A 20,909-nucleotide genomic window follows, 5' to 3' on the forward strand; every position below is an offset into this window, starting at 1 on the left:
TATATATATATATATATATATGTTGCTTTTTTTCCTTAGTGATCAAAAGTGATTCTTTTTAGCCTAATTTTATTCGGCTAAATTCTGATATTCTCTGATGCAGCGTTTTAAAAATTTTATTTCAATTAACTCTCTCTCTCTCTCTCTTTAATTACTTTTTCTAACGCGAATTAAAAATACGAAATGACGGCAGTCAATTTTCATAGCCGTGCTTTAAATAGTTTAAATACATATAAATACATTTGTCGAAAGAAGAGTTTAAATATTCGCGACAATTTTCATAACTCCATACGACAGGAAGAAAGACATTTAAAGATTTCTTGCAAGATATGAAAATTATACGGATCAAATAATTCGCATACTCGATGACGCGTTAGCCGATACAGCGAAATAATTTTCCAGCGATATTGCATATTCGATCTTACGCGGAATCGGCTAATGCTTAATATTGATATAATCCGCGAAAATAATGGATTCATCCGTCTAGACGAACGGCGAATATCTCCATAATATTTTCCAGGCAAGTATTGAAAATCTCATTTTATCGTCAGCATACTGTCGTTCCTCAAAGCCCCCGGCTCGCCTTCCTCGATTTCTTCCTTTTTCCACCTTCGTTCTTTCCCGCCCTTCTTTTTTCCGCAGTTCAATATCGATCCCGGACTGTTTTTCCTTTTTTTTCTATTTCTACGAGTGCCGCCCTTTTTCCCACCCTTTCCCGCTTTCATCGGACGAAGAACGAACCCGCGACTTCCTCTACTCTCTGCGTGCGGTCGGTACTTTATAAAAATATTCTCGATTGCTCTGCAGTATCGAAGGAATCGTCCGAGCATTGGTCCTTCGCTGGATAAAATGACGTTATTGAAGGCGATGATCTTAGGCTAAGAGCTGCACTTGAAGCTTGTATTCTCGAGGACAACACTTGACGGCAGAAATCCCGGATGCGCACAACTGAGAACCATTGCCCTTAATTCTGCAGCCTCTGAGAGCTTTGACGCCAATTGAAACTTTGAAGAATAAACAACTTTCAAGGAAAGACGCAACTTTACACATCATATACATATCTTGATACAGAAATAATGCGCGTTCTCTTCCCTTTCCCTGCCTCCCTTTCTTTCCATAATAAATAATAATTCAGTCATTTTCTATTTTTTTTTCCATATTACATTTTATATATAATATAATAAATATATTTTTTCAATCAAAGAATTTAGATTCTTCTCTCTCTCTCTCTCTCTCTCTCTCTCTCTCTCTCTCTCTCTCTCTCTCTCTCTCTCGCTCGCTCTATTTCTAATCATCAAAGATGCAAAAATAAAACCTGGTGACCCTAGTTGACCTGTTTACTGGCAAGAGCAAGCCAAATCGCATTGATTCTATTAACTGCAGATTGAGGATAAATTTAATGCAATATTTATTTTATTCCTTTTTTAATGACATTATCTACGAATCGGTATTTTCGCGCGCATTTAAAAGACTATTAATGTTAATTCGTATATTCCTAGATACAAAATTGACTTGATTGCAATGAAAATTTGTTCAATGGAAGATTGTTGATTTTATAATTTGAATAGATAAAGAATAATAATTAATATTTTATAAGTAAATCTTTGAGTTAGATGTACTATATGTCACAAAAAATACGTATTGTTTTTTCAGTCTCTCGTTTTTTTTACGGCTTAGATTTTTCATAGTACAACTTTTTTTAAAATTCGTCAAATATGAAAAAAGATGGCGACAACATTGATAGCTGCAGTTCCTGAAGCTCAATATTTCTTCAAAAAATTTTCTTTCTTTCCTTACTCCGTATCTTTCTTTCCTTTCTGTTACTCCGTTCTGCCAGGTCAAATATCGATTCTGATATTTCCACTTGATCTTTTATCCTTCAGTTCCAAATATCTGGACGACTGACGACTTTTGTAACATTTTTTGCTGCTGTTTGTTAACCCTTTTGAGATGATTGTGATGCATAAATCATAAAAGCATGCGATTTTATAATGCTCGTCCTTAAGAATTAATAGACAATTAAAAATAAATGATAAATAAAAAATACTGAAAAATAAATGATATGATATAAAATAAATGATATAAAACTGAAATTTGTGGTCGAATTTTTTGGATGCATCCGACACACAATTGAAACTTTTTGAGAATCTCTCGCAATAGTTAAACATTTTTTTCTCGCAAAATGTAATGGTAAGAAGTATTTGAGTCTTTAATCGAGTGACTTTGAATTGTTGTCTTTAATTATATATAATTAATATAATTAATATAATTATATATAATTTTTCTCAATATACCTATTTGCTGTAGTAATTAACATAACATTTTCTTTATTGACATTTACTTTTTTTTAATTTTTTTTATTTCGAATCAATTAATCAAACTTTTATCTAATTAAACAGCATGTTTTTATTTTTGTCGTTACTTTTACTTCGAATTTTTTTATACAAATACCACAATTATAAATATGTAATATGTATAAAATATGCTATAAATGTCGTGTTATCTTTCAATGACAAATTTTGTATTAATCAAATTAACTTTTCATTAGCAAAAATTTTACTATCTATTTAAATATTATATTTAACTTGGAAATTAGAATATTCATGTCTGTCTCTTCTCCTTGGCAATATCAAACTTCAAAAATGCAAGCAGATAATGACATCATCGTTAGTGATTGATATGATATTAAACTTTTTAACTTAATAAACTTTTTAACACATATTTAATTCATAGTTTAATTGCTGAGATACTTTATATTGATGATTAAGCCATTCCGACAGGGGAATTAAATATTTTCTAAGAAAAGTTCACTTTAATTCTATCAAAAGTTATAAATTCAATTTTGCATATAAAAAGAATTTGATCTGACTCGACTTCACAATTGAAAATTGTCGCATGAACGATTTCCCAGGACGCAATATTTTTTTAAACATCACGATCAAGATCGAACGTAAACGCGATGGTGTCTGCTAGTCGTCATTAAAAAACACGTGGCCCTTTGAAAACACTGGCCCCTCTGTTTCTTCGCGGCGCCCTTTGCTCCGCGCGTTACTTTTGAAGAGATGACGACGATGCGCGACGTATTAATTGCCTCCTTTTAGTATTCCATGCCGTCGTACGTATAAGCCATTCATCTCAGATACGCAATACGGGATAAATCGATTTCTTAATCGCGCAAGGCGGATAATTCGTCACTTGTTGGTAACATCAATCGAAGGCGACTATTAATAGCACATAAAATCCTTGAAAAAACAAAATCTATAATTCTTGCTGCGAACAAATCATCGCAGTTAGCGAATAATTTCCAGTAAATAAATTTAATCCTGAAGATAATAAATCTGGCACAAATAAAGCTAATTTTCATTGAAAACTCTAAAAATGTTACCGTACAAAAATATATTAATATTATACTTTATATTATATACATATAAAAATAACATAAAGTAAACTACAAAATTAAATTACTTTATTGAATAAATAATGTTATACGAAATGAATGAGACACTTTTGTCTATTTTACTATGTATGTATTTTCAACGCTTTCTAAATTTCTTTAAGTCCTAATCTACAATGAGGTATCTATATATAAAATTATTAATTTGTACTTCTTTTCCTTACATATACCTATATATATAAAATTAATTGAAAAAATATATAGATAAATTCTTCTATCAAAAATCAACCGAGATTAGAGGAAATGCAGAAAATAAAAATTTTACTACGCAATTAGAAGTAACGCTTTTCAATTATTTCGTACGTGATCTATTGAATCTATTCAATTAATTAAATCTAATCTTATGATTCAACTTCAATTTTTAAGTTACTTTTAATTTATAAAATGTTTTAACTTTTAATTTTTAATTTATAAAAAAACGAAAATACGGGAATATGTTAAAATGAATAATAGCTGCTTTACGTTGCGCCGCATTTGCCAAACGGCACGGTGGCTGCTATTTCGCGGCTGGAAGATGCAAAGAAAATCTCGAAAATCCTCACCTGTCGCTGCGGCACGGATCAACGAAGTACGAAAGCGGATAATTATGATCGATGACGAGGACGAGGATCTCCCTTAAGCGCGGCTCCCAGGGCCACGGTCACGTACGCGACTTACGACGTGCTCTCAGTACGTACGTCCGCCTCTCGTACCTGACATTCCCCCCTCCCTCCCTCCCTCCTTCCAAGAACGTCCCGCACGCGGTTCCCATATCACCGATGCAAAAATTCAAATTCGCCGTCATTAATAAAAATTAAAGAGACATCAAGAGCTGGTCTACTAGACCGGGTCACCCTGACAGCTCCTCGGCCGTCCTGTATCTGTGTTTGTGCGCGTGTATAAGCACGTTTTTCGGGGTGCAGCTACGTTGTTGTTGGGATCCACGAGGCCCAGCCACTTTTATCTTACCTGCTACGGCACAATAGCGTGAGACTATGGGCCTTTTGTTACTTGGCATTCACGATGATCTGCATACGCACCTCTACGGTACAGCCTAGGGCGGCCACCCCGAGCCCGTCGAAAAACTATATGCGGTTTTTTCATCCGAATCGGTTCCGGGAGCGAGCACCCAATGCCGATGTTCGCGTCTTCGCCGGAAGCATCCGACACTGTTTTTTCTCCTGTTCTGATAGAGATTCGGGTGCTAATTTTTTTTTCCTTTAACCCTTTAACGTGCTCCCTCAAAGAAAACGGTACATTCTCGCGATGGATTCTTAGTCACGTCTCTTGGGGCATGATCCTTTAAAAACGTAGCCACGATTTTCGTGCGACCGATTTTTTACCGTTAGTTCAAAAAATAATTATATAACGTAAAAAAAAATGTATCTTAACAAAAAGTGAATATGTTTGTGCTTTTCTCTTCTGATTAGATTATATGTAACTCTTTTGAAAATATATACTATCTAGTGTACTCTTTTACTTGCTGTAAATAAAATTAATTATATTATAATTGTGTTTAAATGCACAAGATTTATAAATTTATATATGGTATATTTATAAAATATAAAACTATAGAGAAGAACATACGAGAACATGCGTCACATAAGAGTGAGATTTCTACGAATGTAATTTCACAATAAAAATAGTCACGTTCGGATAGCAAACTCATTGCTCCGACAATACGTGGTGTGAAGGGTTGAAAATCGCAGAAAATGTTTCCACGTGGATGAACAAGAATATAAACGGCGAACGAGAAGGAGAGAATCACGCTGAAAACTGCGGCAAAAGGACAGCCATAACTCTATCCTGAGCCCAAATGTTGTGACACCGCCGCCAAAAAGGACTCGGCGTTAGGTCGATGAATCTATCTTTGTTTCTATTGTATAACCGAATGTAATATTTACCTACTATGTCGTAAAGAGGTCATTTTTAAGAAACAGCATTGCCGATGACGTGGTAAATACAAACTTAACTGAGAAATCTAGGTGAAAACTTGTTTTCAAACATCTAATAGAAGATCATTTAGAAATGTACGTAGTTAAGATATTATCTTTCAATCATTTTCATTTTTGAAAGAAGAGATTGGATAGCATAATCTGATAAATATTAATCTGACAAAAAAATAAAATGAAAATAACATAAAACTTTAATCATGGATAATGATATGATATGAATTCTTTTTTTAATTAACAAAAATATATTAATTAAGATAAATTAAATATATTAATAATATTAATTAAGATAACTTTTACTATAAAAATAATACTAAAACAATCAGAAAAAATTGTACAAGAATCACTTGATGACATACGTTCTTATACGTATAAAAAAAATCTATTCTATATGAAAAAGATGCTAAAATAGATACAAAAAATTACATTGGAATATCGTTATACGATGACGCGATATAAATTGCTTCATCGTGAAACTTTCGTTTTACCGTTTCATTTTGTTCAATACGAAGTGAACGTTAGTCCCGTCTTTTTTTTTCTTCATTTCATCGTGGCACGTTGCCCCAGAAATTCATTAACCAATCGGAGACACGGCTTCGTCATCCAGAGGCATTCTGCGCGCGGAGATAGAAAAAAAAATCTTATTTCGACACCGGTCCCTTAACGAACGGTCCTGGTATACCGAGACAATAAACCGTGCCTTACTTCTCTCCGCTCCTTTTTTTTGTCTCTCGCCGAACAGAGACAAAAATCCCGTTGCGCACAATTTGCATGCCGGCTGTCGTTGCCGCGTTGAAGGTGCACATGCAGAAAAAGCCGATCGAAGAAGTAAAAAAATGCTGGCAGGGGTTGCGGGAACCATTATTTTAATTTTCGTACTGCTACCGTGTCGAGGGGACGAAAATGACGAAGGAGAGAGAGAGAGAGAGAGAGAGAGAGAGAGAGAGAGAGAGAGAGAGAGAGAAGGAACAAGGGAGACAAGAAAGAGGACAATGGGGGGACTTTCGCGAGAACGAGGAAGGAGGGGAGAGGGGCAAAGGTGAAGGATAGTTAGGAGGGAAAAGAAAGGGATGGATGAGTCCTCTTTTGCATAATCTTCGTCAGGAGTGGTATTCCGCGCAAGGCCAAGGATTCTCGCGCAAAGAACGATTTCAGTTGCTGTTCCGAAGGCGAGAGGGAGGGGTACGAGAACGCGCGGCCAAAGGTGTTTTGCATCTTGTCGAATAAAATGATACGGGACCCGCCGGATGAAGTGCGCCCTTTCTTCGCCATGAAGAAATTACCCTAAAGAACGCCTCTAAGCGTTTTAAGGGATTATGGTCGGGCAGGCGTAAAAAAGCCTGGAAAAAGGGTTGACCACCCGCTGGGCAAAACCGACGACAGATTACAACCTCCGAAAACGTGTTACCGATTTCGCCCATGACGCGGCATTGCGCTAACATACCGCTACTAAGAGTTTTCATCTAGCATTTTGTTACCCTCAGCTTTCGAGATGGCGTAGACGTTTCTTCAAATGTCAAACGTGACTGTGATATTTTTAATATATTAATTTTAATGACTATTTTGCTTACTTTGTTACAAAAATTCGCCAATTCTCGAGATTTTAATTAATTCCTAACGGTTAAACTTCAACCAACGATGGTCATAGTTGTTCACCGAGATAACGCGATCATCCCCTCGAAAGACGCCAAGGGGTATCTACTCTTCCTCGCCCGTATGCATCGTATGCAGATTGACTGATTGTCTTGTACATTCATTCTTTTTCTTCTCTCTCCCAAACTATCGCCCCCTCCCCTTCGAGAACATTCACGGACGGTGTTCCGTGAGAATGCCAGAGACATTAGCATGCCGCGGATTATTTAAATCGTCCCCCCGTTGTCGTAGTTCCTTGTTTTTTCCCCGAGGCCTCTGCGATAGACCCGTGGCGTGGGTCCCGCGGGCACCCATAACCATAGACAAAAACCGGGTGAGCCCTCAACGGAAGAAAAGAAAGAGAGAAGAAGAAACAAAGAGGGAGAGGATAAACGAGGCCTCGGGATAACTCTTCCGCGTGCTACAGGTTCTACGACCGATAAAGAGCGTCCTCGAGATGTCTGCCGCTTCTATTCATATTCAAATCCGTCCTTTTCACACCGTACGGAGATAGAAGGCGCACCCTAATTTCTTGTCTAAGAAAAACAAACGAGTCCTCTACGATTAAGGATTCTCTATGATCTCGCGCTTCCGTAATGGGAGCGCAATTATAATAATGTTACGAATGATATAATTGTAGACGATGATCCCATCGAATAATGAAAAATGTAGTACATTTTGAGAGCTTAACAAAAGTTTTAAAAACTATAAGATTAAAAAATTCTTTCTTTTTGTTTTAAAAACATACTATGATAATAGACTCTTTCATTAATCCTCTCTTAAATCGCGCCATAAATGAACTGTTACCTGATTAACGCAAGAAAAACGCCACATAACCACCACTATCGATTCAAATGAGCAACTACTTTTTTCCGTTATTCGTTCTCCTCTCTTATTCATTCCCTTTCGCGCAAATGCGCATACACGCTTTTTTCCCTCTTCCCCAAAAGTCTTTTTTTTCGCGCTTCCGTCTATTTGTTTTCTTTCTTTTCCTTTTTTTTATCTCGAGATGGAACCCGACGAAAGAACACCGCTATGTAAAGCGATCTTCAACCCTTTTTGGCGCCCTTTTTCGCCGTCGTTTTTCGAATCGTTTGTGTCCCGTCCTGCTTCTCACCCCCGTCGTTTCTATTTCGATTTTACTACTTCACCCCTTCCCGACTCTTTCACACTCATTGTCTCTTCTTCTCTTGACAATCTCCTCTAATCCAGTCTCGTCTAAATTATGCAGGATTCTCGTCCGGAGATAGCACGCAAAGGGTGAAAGAAAAAAAATAAAATCAAAACAGGGGTAGCGTATTCCGTCCCGCTGACACCGCGCATTAAAAAAAAAGAAAAAAAAAAGAGAATGTCGGAGATTTTTTTTCCTACCATTTCCGAAGCTTTGGTACCGTTGCATCGCGCATTTAACGGTGTCTTTCTTCCGGCCATATTTAATTCAGGCAACGTTCCTACTTCTCTTCCTTACTTCCTTCTATTCCCCTCTAACCGTCTTTTTCTTTTGAATTTTTTGTCGTCGATCTTTTTGTCGCGACTGCAGCTTTCGTCGAATCCGCGAGAAACATAGAGATTACAGAGAAATAAATTGAAAACTTTATGATACTTGTTAGATGTTACTATGATTTAAAAAAGCTAAATAAAAGAATGTCTTTTTTTTTCTACTATAGCCATCCCTATTATTAGATGATTATATTTATGGTCCTCTTACAGTACATTTTCTAACATAAAAAAAAATTGCTTTACATTCGCAATAATTGACCAACGTTGTTCGCAATATATAAATATTTGCTTTCATACTTTAGTGTAAGTTATTACTTTTCTAAGAATTAAGAGAGATCCTTCTATTCGCCAACGAGCAACGTTTAAAAAATAGGACATTTCTTACGTTAGACTCGATAATAATTTAAGAAAGATATAATATTAAATGAAATTTGGATATAGTTTCTAGCATATAAGAAATCGTATGTATGAAAGCTGATTGCAATAAGAGCGTACTCACGTCACTGGAAAGGCCATTGTTCCACGGATAAGGCGGTTGAGGTGGGGATTGTTGTTGATGGTGAACACCGACGCCAGTGGCTGAGTGCGGATTGTGAATGTGCTCCGCCATAACACTGACCCAATGGGCCAGTCCGCCGCCACCGGTGGTCCCAGGACCCGTACCACCTGTTCCGGTCCCTCCCGTTCCTCCGCCACCTCCCCCGCCACCACCACCACCTTCTTCACCACCCTCCGACCACGCAAATGAGTTTTTCTGGAAAGAGAAAGAAAAACATGAATTCGTTAAAAGCCTATATGCGTTTAAAATAGTATTAGTTTTGGGTTCTCTTATTCTTCGTAACAATATTTTCCAAAAAATCGAAAATTTATTCCTCACAAGTGTTGGTGGTAAATTAAATGTATACGAATTAATTGTTTTGTCTCAACGTTTTCCTATAGTATAGTGTTTTTCTCGAATTATTAATATTAATAAGTATTTTATTTCTGTGCTTCATTAATACATATAAATATTCAAAATTATAAAAATTAACTTTTGAAAAGAAAATTTTGCGTCATATTTCCAGAAATGTTAAGATTGCTTCAAGTATTTAATAATTGTGCAAGTCGGCTTCTTCTTCAAATTGATAGAAGGATCTTAGACCGGAAAAATCTTCCACATGCATATTATATAATCGCGGTGATTTTATTAAACTCGTTCATTCTTGTCTGTGACCGGTGAGGCAGCATTAGGTATTCATGATAGAGTGCGCGAGAAGAGTTAGCCCATTAATAAATTGATCGATGAATCGGCTAACATTAAGTCGGAAAGTATATTTGACATCAAAATATCTAAACTTTTATATAGGTATACTTTTTCAACTCATAATTTCAACGATACTAAATTAAATGATGAGATAGAAGATACACGATATATAAATACAACAAAATGTATATGTATATATTATATATTATGTATTATATATATTATATTCAATTGTTTCGTTATAATTTTGTCACGTATACATATATAATAAAATAATGTCTTCTTTGACCTATTAATTCTTTAATATTTATTAATATTTGCCAAGAGGAGAAATATTCGTATTTTGGAGCTTGAGCTCTTACAAACACACCGTAAGGAAATCTAACAGTTACACAGGATATAGATTATTTTATACGTGTATAACGGTCAACACGCACACATTTACAAATTCGAGTGTAATTATACCGATCCGCGGCGCTATCGACCGCAAGAGACATCGTAAGAAATTCATAGCCCCAGACAAAGAAGAGAAAACGTACGTCGGACGATATCCAATCGATATGTCGTCGAATGTAGAAGCGATGAGCACGGTTATAAAAGTAGATGCAACTGAAATCATCTTTTGCTACTGGAATGCTCTCACAATTCTACTTCGCGATATCGGCTCCACATTATCCGTTTCCATTCGAACAGAAAATTTCATATCATCGAATAAAATTGCGTTGAAATTTAGTAATATCATTAGCACTCATTTCCTGTATTTAATATGTGTAATCTCTCTCAAGCACAAACGATCGTTTCACAATGAATTAAATATGAGAACTTATCTTTTCAAATATTTACAAATCAATTACAATCAACTTTTGGAGCAGCATTTAAGTTTACGAATAAGCCAAACCCTTCTGAGTCTCTTTAATATTTAATATTACAGCGTTCTACATTACATCTTCGTGTCCTGCTTACTGCGCTCTCTTTCCCTCCTTTTAAATCTCCAATAAAATATACATATTCATACTTTTTAAATGACCTCGGAATAATCGGGTTTTAATCCTTTATCGTCTCTTTTCTTGCGAAGTGAAATCTCAACCCTCCGTGGCATAGCAAACTAATCGGAGTAAATCGTTAATTAAGGGGGACTCTGGATTGAAGTTGCTAATTGTTCGCGCAGCGCGGTGCATCGTGAGAAAAACGTGTTACGAATCGCAAGCCTGATTATTAGTTTCTCGAATAGCCTTCCCCCAGAGCTTAACCAGGGGTGTTATTTCTTAAGGGAGTCTCGAAGGGGGATGGATACGTTTCATTATTGCGAACTAACTTAATTACACGTTCTCGGGCACGCAATATGATGCCCATTTTTCTCTCTAGGCTTAATACAAGTTCCAGATATCATAAAATCTAATTTGAAAAATAATTAATTTGTGATTGGCTACTGACAAAAAGTTTGGTGATTGATAGCATAAACGTGATAAAAACGATAATAAATACGTTCGTTATTATTTTATCATTGTGCCATAAGTTGAAAATGTTTGACTTTAGGTAAATTTATTTCTCATACTGTTACAAAACGATCAATTAAATCAACGCATTTCTCTTCGTAATAATAAAAAGATACGAGATTACAATGAAAAGCTATAATCCATAATGGAAATTCGTTGTCGTAAATAAATTGATCGATTAAATAAAGAATTGATTCTCATGAAGGGTATTGCGAAACCGATAAACTCTGTACAATTGAAATGAGGAAAGCACGCAGGTGCTTGTTTATGGATTTAGGTCAGGAATCGCCGTAGCTTCGACTAAAGCGAGCCAAAACGATAATCGTGCCAAGAAAAGTTCCTTTAAGGCTGTAACTCGGGCAAAAGCAAAAGAAAGCAACAGGAAATAGCCGACTACTCGCTACAATTGCAGCTAATTAATAAATTATAACAGAAAAAAGTTCTAGTATTAATCAGGATACACTTTTAAAAGGTTAATTAAGTTTATATCTTTATTTAAAGTAACAAAGATATAAACTACCACTTAAAAATTATGTATTAGCACTTAAACATGAAAAACAGTATAATAAGTAGCAATTACTGTTAATGGTATTAAATACTTAATCAGTTTTTAAATAAAAAGTTCTTTAACAGAATCGCTTTAATCTCACATTTTAACTTTTTATATTTTAACTTACTTTTCACTGGGTCGCCAAAAATTAATCGCTGCTTTCTTTCTCACGTGTAATAATTTTTTAATATTTAATATTTACCCGTCGAGTTTTTTTTTCCAGTTTTACACACAGTCGCGTAAACAATATCTAAATAAAACCATTATAAATCTAAACTAGAAATCAAGGTAAGCAATTCCCGAGTGTAATGAAACATTATCAAGCCAGAGGCAAAACGTATCGGGCGAATGTTTGAAGAAGTAAGAAAATGGAGTATTATACGAGCAAGCGGAATCACGACTCGGCCTCGTATTTTATACCATCGTTACGCGAAAACTCGCCACCACTAACTATGCTCTAACTTTTTAACTGACAACTTATACCGGCAACAAACGCCAGCCACGTTAGAACGCACTTTATCTCGCAAACAGTTTCACCGACCTGTCAACCGGCCTTTAACTCTTCGCTAACTATCCTCACAACATCGTCCTTGGCGACATCGTCTACGTTTTCCCATTTGATATACTTCCTCCATTTCCGTTTATATGTTCCTAATATACCACGAGTACTATGCCCACGTGACGTTAAACCGTGCGTTACAGTAACTTTTTAAGGAAAGTTTTAACTCTATTTTCTATCTTAACACTAATGATGGTATATTAAATTTCAACAGAAATTAAAATAAAAGCAAACATAAAATAAACAAAGAGTTATTAAAGTAAATTTGAGTTCATTATTCCACTCCATCATCCCATTTTTTAATATAGTAGTTTAATTTTTAACTTCTTATACATCTATATTAAATATCTAAATATGTAAATGCATATAAAATGAAGAATCTGACAATTCGCAGAGCGTAACGACGCTAGCTGTCGTAAAAATATTTTATGCTACCAATGTAACAGTAATAGAAATTTAACCACAAACAACGCAACGACAATGCAAAAATATTTCTCAGTAGTCCAGTCTAACCTCATCGTGATCTTCCCGATGAAGAGCTAAGTTCCTTGGAAAGGCGGGCACACTGCTGACGGTCAAGCCCTTCAAATCCTTCAACTCCTTCAGTGCACCGAGCGCGTTTAAGTTGTCCTTTAGGGATGCTAGATTGAAGTTAATCCCCTGCTCTTTGAAATTGAGATGCCTGTTGAGCACGGTTTTGCCTAACGCGCTCGCCAGCAGACTGCTATACAGCTCATTGCGTAAGATAAACTTTCTTTCGGCACTGCTGTCGTCCTTGCTCGACACGTCGTTAGAGGAATCGGAGTCCACTTCGACGGAAGAGTTCGAGACGACACTCATCGTGGACATTTTAGCCGTTCTCGTTACACTGTTTCGATGCAGTGAAAAATATCTTTCGGGCTTTCAAAACACACGAAAAGTAGCCCTTTTCTTTGGTCTCCTGCGAATCTCGCTTTTCGCCTCTCTTTATTTTAACGAAAGTGAGTTTCAAAATCGTAAGGACCTAGTAAAATACCTGTACATGTGTTCCTTGTATATGTATATAGGAATATATAATTAAATAGGTTTTTAAATTGTGTATATATATATATATATATATATTTGTTTATTTATTTATATATATTCCGTAATCCTTCTATTTATTTATTTAGTTATTTCGTGCTCGGTTAAGAGGATAAAAACACCGCGCGGCGCGCGCGGTCTGAAATTGCTTCAAGAGCCCACGTGGCACATTAATGTACGGTTAAAAACTGCTTAAAGAGCTACAAGGTCAGCTTCCGAAGTCGAGCGTGTCTATCCGCAGATTCCATGCTGTCTCAAAAAAAAAAAGATTTCCCTTCCACGCAACGTAATTCTATGCGTGGGGTAGGATATAGGGAAAATGTATCGACGTGCTTCGTCTTCGTACGCGCCTCGAGTCTCCTGTTTTTATTGCCTGTTGGCGTAATCGGACGCCATAAGACACAAGTACGTTGCTTATTTATTCCACCTTCTCCCTCTCGGACAAAGAAGGCGCTCTTCGCTGTTGTACAATTAATCTCTAATGGTATTATTATACTATCACTATGATTGTTAGCAGACTAGTATCGAGGACTAAAGCGCTCCTTATCCTCCACCTGTTCTCCACCGTTTCGATCGCACTCTTGTAATCTCGAACGCGGTCGTAATCAATACGGCCGAGGAGGAGGCGTTTTCGTTTCCTTAGTATATCTAAATTTATATTATTAGTGCGCGCCGCGTGCTTCGTGACCGGCGCGAATTCGAAGGAAAAAGGACCGCGTTGCATTTAGGAACTTTTGCGCGCGCAGCTCATTACGCATGGCCGCGGGCTTTCTAATTGGCTGGTTAATTAGCGCGGGAGGCTCCATTCTCGTCGTAGACACGAGGTTTCGACGTGCGTCATCTCGATTTTTTTCTTTTTCCCTTCTCTCCCTTTTTCCGCCTCCCTTACTTCCCACTAATTGTCGCTCCCTTAATTTTCTAATCTTTGGGCTAAAACACGTGAAAAATAGGAACTTTGGTTGATCGTCTGGGATCTCTCCCGTTTTCATGACATTAACATCGATGCTGCTTCCTTTTCGTTAAGATTTGTCCCTCAGTGAGAACATGCAGCATCCTCCCCAAACTCGCCTTCCTCCACCTGGTCGGATCTCTCCGTCGCCAGGAAGAAGAGGAGGAAGAGGAAGCACTGAAAGGAGCAGAAACATCTTCCTCGGTGGCGCGAAGTGGCATCGAGTAACATCCCCTTAAGCCTCCGTTATTTCCGGCGGCGTCATCCTCGTGGCGTATTCGTGGAACTCGTTCAGGAGGCCGCACGGCCCCCCTCTCTTCATCATTGGCGTGAATGACGCGACTGTCGTCGAGCCGAGTGTAGCCGATGGGCACCGGCGGGCCTTCGCTTAGGCCCGATTCAACGACGGGCCCTATAGGGCCCCTCGTAAATCGCGGACGACGTTCGACTCGCTCACGTCGCTCGTTAGGACAGTAGTGGGGGTAAACGTTCGGTCAGTCGTGCTCGAGCCTTGGTAGAGCGCGGTTAATTTCTTCTTCCACGTTGCACGTACGTGTTTTCTTGCTATATTAGACGTTACGTCGAGTGGTCTCGCGACGACCGCGTGACGTATACTCGCGTCGTCGGTAACCGTTCGCTTCCTTCCGCTTTTACGGAACCGCGCGCTGGCTCGAGAAGGGGGTCGGCCTCTCGAATCCCAGTTTCTTATGTGAGCGCGACCGCGCGACTGGTTGATGCAGTCCGCGGCGGAGCATAAGGAAGCGGAAGCTCGGCGCTCTCTTTCTCCGTCCTTCTCTCCCTTTCTATCCTTCCTCCTCCTACCGCCGTCTCCTTCCTCCTCGATCTCTCTTTCTCGCACTTGGGGCCAAGAAAGGCGCGCACGCTTCGCCGTGGCCGCCGGCGTCGTCGACGTCGTCGTAGTCGTCGTCGTCGTCGTCGTCGTCGTCGTAGTAGCCTCCGTCTTTTACTTCCTTTTCCTCGCTCTACCTCTCTGCCTTCACACTCCCACTTACCCTCTCTATCTATCTTACCCTCCTCTATTCATTCTCTCTCTGTCGGCCTCGCGGACGCGCGGCGCCGCGGCGCGGTAAGAAATGGTAGATGGAAGTAAGAAGGAGAAAGAAACAGAAAGAATAAGAAAAAGAAATCAAGTACGAAAGACAGAGAGAATCTCCAAGGTGGAAGCGGAGAGAGTAGAGTTGCGGAGAGAAGAGAGAATGGGGTAGGAACAAGAAGGGGGTAGAGGGAGACGTAGCCCGCGAAGAAACAGATAAATATAGATATTTTTCCTTCGGCCGGCCACCTGAGGAGGGGGTGCAAGTAAGAGGGTGATGGAGACGGTCCGAAGGGTGGGAGTGAAGGCGGCAAGGAAGTAGAAGGGGGTGGGGGAGTGTGTTGCACGCTCACTTCCCGCCCCCCAACCGAATTGGAAAAATGGAAATAATAAGAGTCGCCTCCTAGGGGTTGCATGGCGCGCTGCACGAGAGTTTGGAGTCGGGGGGCGAGAACGTCGGGATGGCAAGAGAGGTACGGCGGTGGAAGTGGGTGGATTGGGTGGTAGGAATTGTGCGCAGTGCAGCATGCGCTCTGACGACTAGAAAGCACACATCCAGGAATCGATGTGTGCGAGTGTCACGTGTGCTCCAAATAGGGAAGGGGGCAGAAGTAGGGGCGGTTTGGAAGATCGCGGCAACGCTGTGTGTACACTTGCATATTTGTGTGCGTATGCGGCGAAGAATATTTTGACGAGTGTGTCAAAAGCGACATGGCTACCATTTTAAGCACAAACATTCGAACGTTTCATGCAAGTTAAACACCCTCGAGAGATATAAAACTAAACAAATCCCACTTAATTAATACATGCGCATAGTAGTTTTTTGTAATGATTATTTATCTCTGAAAGAAACGTGAAAAAACTACATGAAAAGAATCTTTATAACGATATAATCATATTAATTTCAATAACATTTCGAATAATTATTTTCTCTCGTTCAAGTATTATTTATATAATTTGAAAAAAAGGGGGAAAAAAAAATAATAATTCCATTCGATTAATTCAATCTCGTGCATATTGAAAAGGTTTGTCAAAGAGAAATTTCGTAACGAAAATAAGTTCAGTGAAACATCAGATAATAGTCTGATCACTTTCAATGGGTCTCGAGTTATACACGCTCGTTACGATCGATCGGCGTAAAAGATTCAGACTAAGAGCACGGAATAATCGGCGCCGCCGAAATATACCTTAGCCTCGTTTTATGAGAAAGTTCGCAAAATAATCGACAATGAGTTGTCCATAAGTGCAGGTAGTGATTCGCTTCTTCTCGAGTGACATCAACTTTTTCGAATTAGCTTGATACGCACGTGGAAGAACATCCGGAAAAAAAGAAGGAGAGAGAGTGAGAAAACGTGACTCCCAGGCACTCTCGGAGATTCGGACTCTTCTTTAACAGAGAATATAATCGGGACGAAAGCACCGGCAGCAAAAGCGAGAAAGAGAGCTCGTCGTGCTTCTAATGCCTCTAACGGTGCATCCCTAATTACCATTATACTATTGGTATGCAGATATCCTCGCACTATTGGAGAACCCTTTCTTCCTTTCGTCCTAAATAGCCCGATGAGGGTGCCGAGCGCCACCCTTTCCCCGTTGCGGTGTGCCATTCTGCGTACAATATTATTTGTGTTTTGGTTTTTCGGGGCGGAGCGGACCGAGAAAAGAGTTTCACCGGTGCTGCACAATCGCTCGTGCTCAGAAAGTTCGCCTCTGTCTTCGATTTCTCATGTTTCCTTAGCACCTTATCCTCCGAAAAACGGTCGTTCTTCCTATTCAGAGCTTGGAGAGCATTATCCGTTATTACGCTCGTCACGCATGCAAATGTGTCTGCCATTCGCGTGAGAAGTCATCCTTTAAAGCACTCGAAATGATGCCACCCCTGTTTTCTCTATATAAATCTTCCGTTCAGATTCTGTTATTGTTCACGAGGCAAAGTACGCTCTATTACTTCAATATTATTACAGTTGCGAAAGTAGTTTGAGAACTTTGTATCGTCGATTTGCTTATTGGAATGTACAATGACTGAATCTATTTTTAAGCATACGATACAAGTCGGAATTATAGCGCCGAAGACAGTATATTTCTATCTAAAAGACACGTGAATGTACACACTCTGTCACAAAATACATACAATTAAGAATTCGATATGAAAAGAGATTTATATTAATCCTGTAGTAAAGCTGCTGCATTCTTTCTGCTCGAGGGACAACGTGCTTCGCGATAGACATGAAGGAATGGAGTTACGAGAAAGTTGCGAAGAAGGGGGCAACGAAAATTAAAGAAGCGCTAAGCCGGGCGCTAAACCGAAGAACCACTTGTTGAGCAGCTTGTGGTGGCAGCACGCCGGTTAGAGGAAGATCGGAGCGACTCGGAAGCGAAAGTAGAGAAGGGAAAGGGGCTCTGGATGCGACGGGTTGGCGGGAGGGAGTTGGGTGTACGGATATGCAGATGAGGGGCGGCCGCCCCCGTGTAACTAACTTCTAACTTTCGCGTAACGGCCGGCGGCGGTGGCGGCCTTCCGCCAGTTTTACACCGACAGCTCTCGCACGACGAGTTTTCATCCCTTCTTCCCGCGTTTCCCTTACCCATAGAAAATTAGATCCCCGAGCACTGAGCAGCCCACGCCAATCTGAATCTCTCAACCCTTGACTCTTTAGTTTAGCTAACGTTTCGTTTCAATTTTGAAAACTTTCAAAGAATTCTTGAATTGTGATTGTAAAATGTTATTCATTTCCAAGAAACAATTTTTATTTCGCAAATATAAAAATATGAGTAGATGTATAAAGGTGTGAAATAATAATTTTAAAATTGCTATTTTAATGTTACCTAATAGAATACTTATCATAATTTATGATGTATACGATAATCTTCATGAGAAGTAATAACATGTTTTAATATAGTAGTATTTTTTTGTTTTAGATTACTATTGACGATAAAAAAAAGTGATATTTTAATTAAATACGATTAAAATAATACTTGATAAATGGAACAAAAGTGTAGAAAATGTCACGATTAATTGTAACGTGGATTTATATATTCGCATTTCCTTAATAAATAAGAAATGCAATTATATACAGGATGTTCCGAAAATTTTTGCCAATCGCTTTTGTGCAGATAGAGCGGACTAAACTGAGTCGAAAAGTCCTCTACCATTTTGCAATGCTCGCAATAGTTAACGAGATACTGATCGTTAAAGATATACTAATGTCAAAACGTACGCCCATTGATGGCTCGGCACGCGGGGAGTGGGAATAGTTTGGTAGGGACATCGGTCAAGTCATGACATGGAGACTCGCCTGCCAAGCTACTCCCATCAAAGGGCGTACGCTTTGGTATTACTAGGTCGAATGGACCCGCTATTTGGCTATCTTTAACGATCAGTATCTCGCTAACTATTGCGAGCATTGCAAAATGGTAGAGGACTTTTCGATTCAGTTTAGTCCGTTCTATCTAGACAAAAGCAATTGGCAAAAACTTTCGGAACACCCTGTACACATATACCTACATATTAACATAAGATTTTAAGAAGATGTACTTTTAACTATAAAATCATTAATAAATATATACATATTATTATTTATCTATAAAATATTTTAGTTAAATTAATAAATTAACTAACATACAGAAATATAAATTACAGTTTCCGCTTTTTTTCTGGTACCTATAAATATTTGAAAGAAGATTGTGGTGTGCAGAAGAAATTGCAGAAACCATATTTTAAAAAATTATGAATTAACGTTACTTTACGACGTAACGCGGCCGAAATACGCCTTCCTTATTCCCGGGAATAGAGAGAAGAAAACCGCAGGACAACGGAGCACCGCAGTACTTTTCCATCTCTGGACGTTTTTCCGTTCACCGGCCCGTCGAAAAAAGCCAAAGAGAAGGATGCCTGGCGCCGAGACGCCGGCGACGACGAGTCTCGACCCAGATATCGCGTCGTCGTCGTCGTCGTCGTCGGCTACGAGGGTGGAAAGACGACGTCGTCTCCTCCGCGGCTCCTGCTTTCTTTTCTTATTTTTCTCTTTTGCTCTCCCATCTCGAACAAACCCTCCCTCCAGCATATCCCGGTTGAGGTAGGTTTTTCCAACCCTTTCCAACTAGCGTTGCCCTACGAGCACACGGTTTCATACACACACACACGCGCGCGCGCGCGCGCACGCGCACACATATATACTCACATCAAACACCGTTTCTGTCCAGCCGCGATGTCTATGTTGGAACGATCCTCGTAAGGATCCCGACGCAACTTCTGTGACGAACGAGTACGCTTATCTTACGAGTCGTTTGTGAATCGCTCCTATTTTTAAGTTAGCGCGAATGAAAAGTGATATGAGTGCAAACGAAAATTTGATTCATTGTGGATATTCAGATATTACGTTTGTATACCAAATTTTTATCATATCAACATTAAAACTACAACTACTTATCATCTTATTTTTTTGCTTTGAATATAGAAAAACTCTTAGGAATTTTATTTGCTGTTTTAATATTATTTATTAAAAATCTGTATCTAATAAATAGCTTTTTATATTAAACAGTGATTTACTTTGAATTAAGTCTCTTTTGAGATGAATCGATCGATAAAGAAAATACTTCACACCAAGATCCAGGACTTATAAAGACATTAATTCATTGATCGATTAAACGGTGATGTCAATTGTTTTGTTGTAAACTTTGACAACTGACTTAGAATGCTATAAAATATCCTAATAACAATTTATTTAAAATCGATAAAATTAAATATTTTCCAAAGAATGCTCGTTTATTTTCTGTATTTAGAAATTTTCTGACACAATCACAAGTGAGAAAACAATGCGTTGTCATTCGCTCTGAACGTTGCTTTAAGACACACTTTTTGCACGGTCCACATTATTGCTGGTGTAAACTGCACACACATAAAATAATAAATTAAGTCGTCTGATATGATCGGGAAGTAGCGCGATTGGTCGCTGCTGCTGGGACCCTCCTTTATTTTTTTTATCGCAAGAATCTCCTTTATGCCAGCCATAAAGGCTCTTACGATACGGCCATTTTGAATTATTAATGGCTATATACGATATTATGCATGGTATTGTAAGTAGAAGTCAAGTTAGTAATCAAGTATATCATTCAAAAAATAAGCATCTGCTTTCGTATTATAATGACAGCCAGTAATATTGCAAATCCATATTAAGCAAATGTTTAATATCACATTATGTATGAAAATTGCTTCATTGCAATCTCAATAAAGTCTCAATAACATAAATAGTTATTAACAATATAATTGCCTATGATATTTAAATGATTTGGTATTACGAGAGTCAAAGAAAGTCGCTTATTAAAACAATCATTTAAAAAATCATTCAAGCAAACGATATTATGTTATGTATATAAAATCGAAAAAAGATCCGTTTGAATAAAGATTGAACGATTACATTTGGTTTTGAGTAAACGCTCAGTGGAATTAACTTTGTAATTCTGAATATATATATATATATAT

The 20,909-nt window shown here is 38.4% G+C and overlaps 1 protein-coding gene across 1 annotated transcript in view; it reads right to left on the minus strand.

The window, feature by feature from the left end:
* LOC108692401 (zinc finger protein rotund-like) overlaps positions 1 to 9,187 on the minus strand; it is a 96,295-nt gene extending 87,108 nt beyond the window's left edge. The window contains exon 1 of the mRNA XM_018200626.1: positions 9,017 to 9,187. Coding sequence (XP_018056115.1) covers positions 9,017 to 9,127 — 111 coding nt within the window. The 5' untranslated portion in view covers positions 9,128 to 9,187. The remainder of the gene's footprint in view (positions 1 to 9,016) is intronic.
* Between the last annotated feature and the right edge of the window lie 11,722 nt (positions 9,188 to 20,909).

Source organism: Atta colombica, unplaced genomic scaffold, assembly GCF_001594045.1.
Source record: "Atta colombica isolate Treedump-2 unplaced genomic scaffold, Acol1.0 scaffold7, whole genome shotgun sequence".
NCBI classification, from domain to species: domain Eukaryota; kingdom Metazoa; phylum Arthropoda; class Insecta; order Hymenoptera; family Formicidae; genus Atta; species Atta colombica.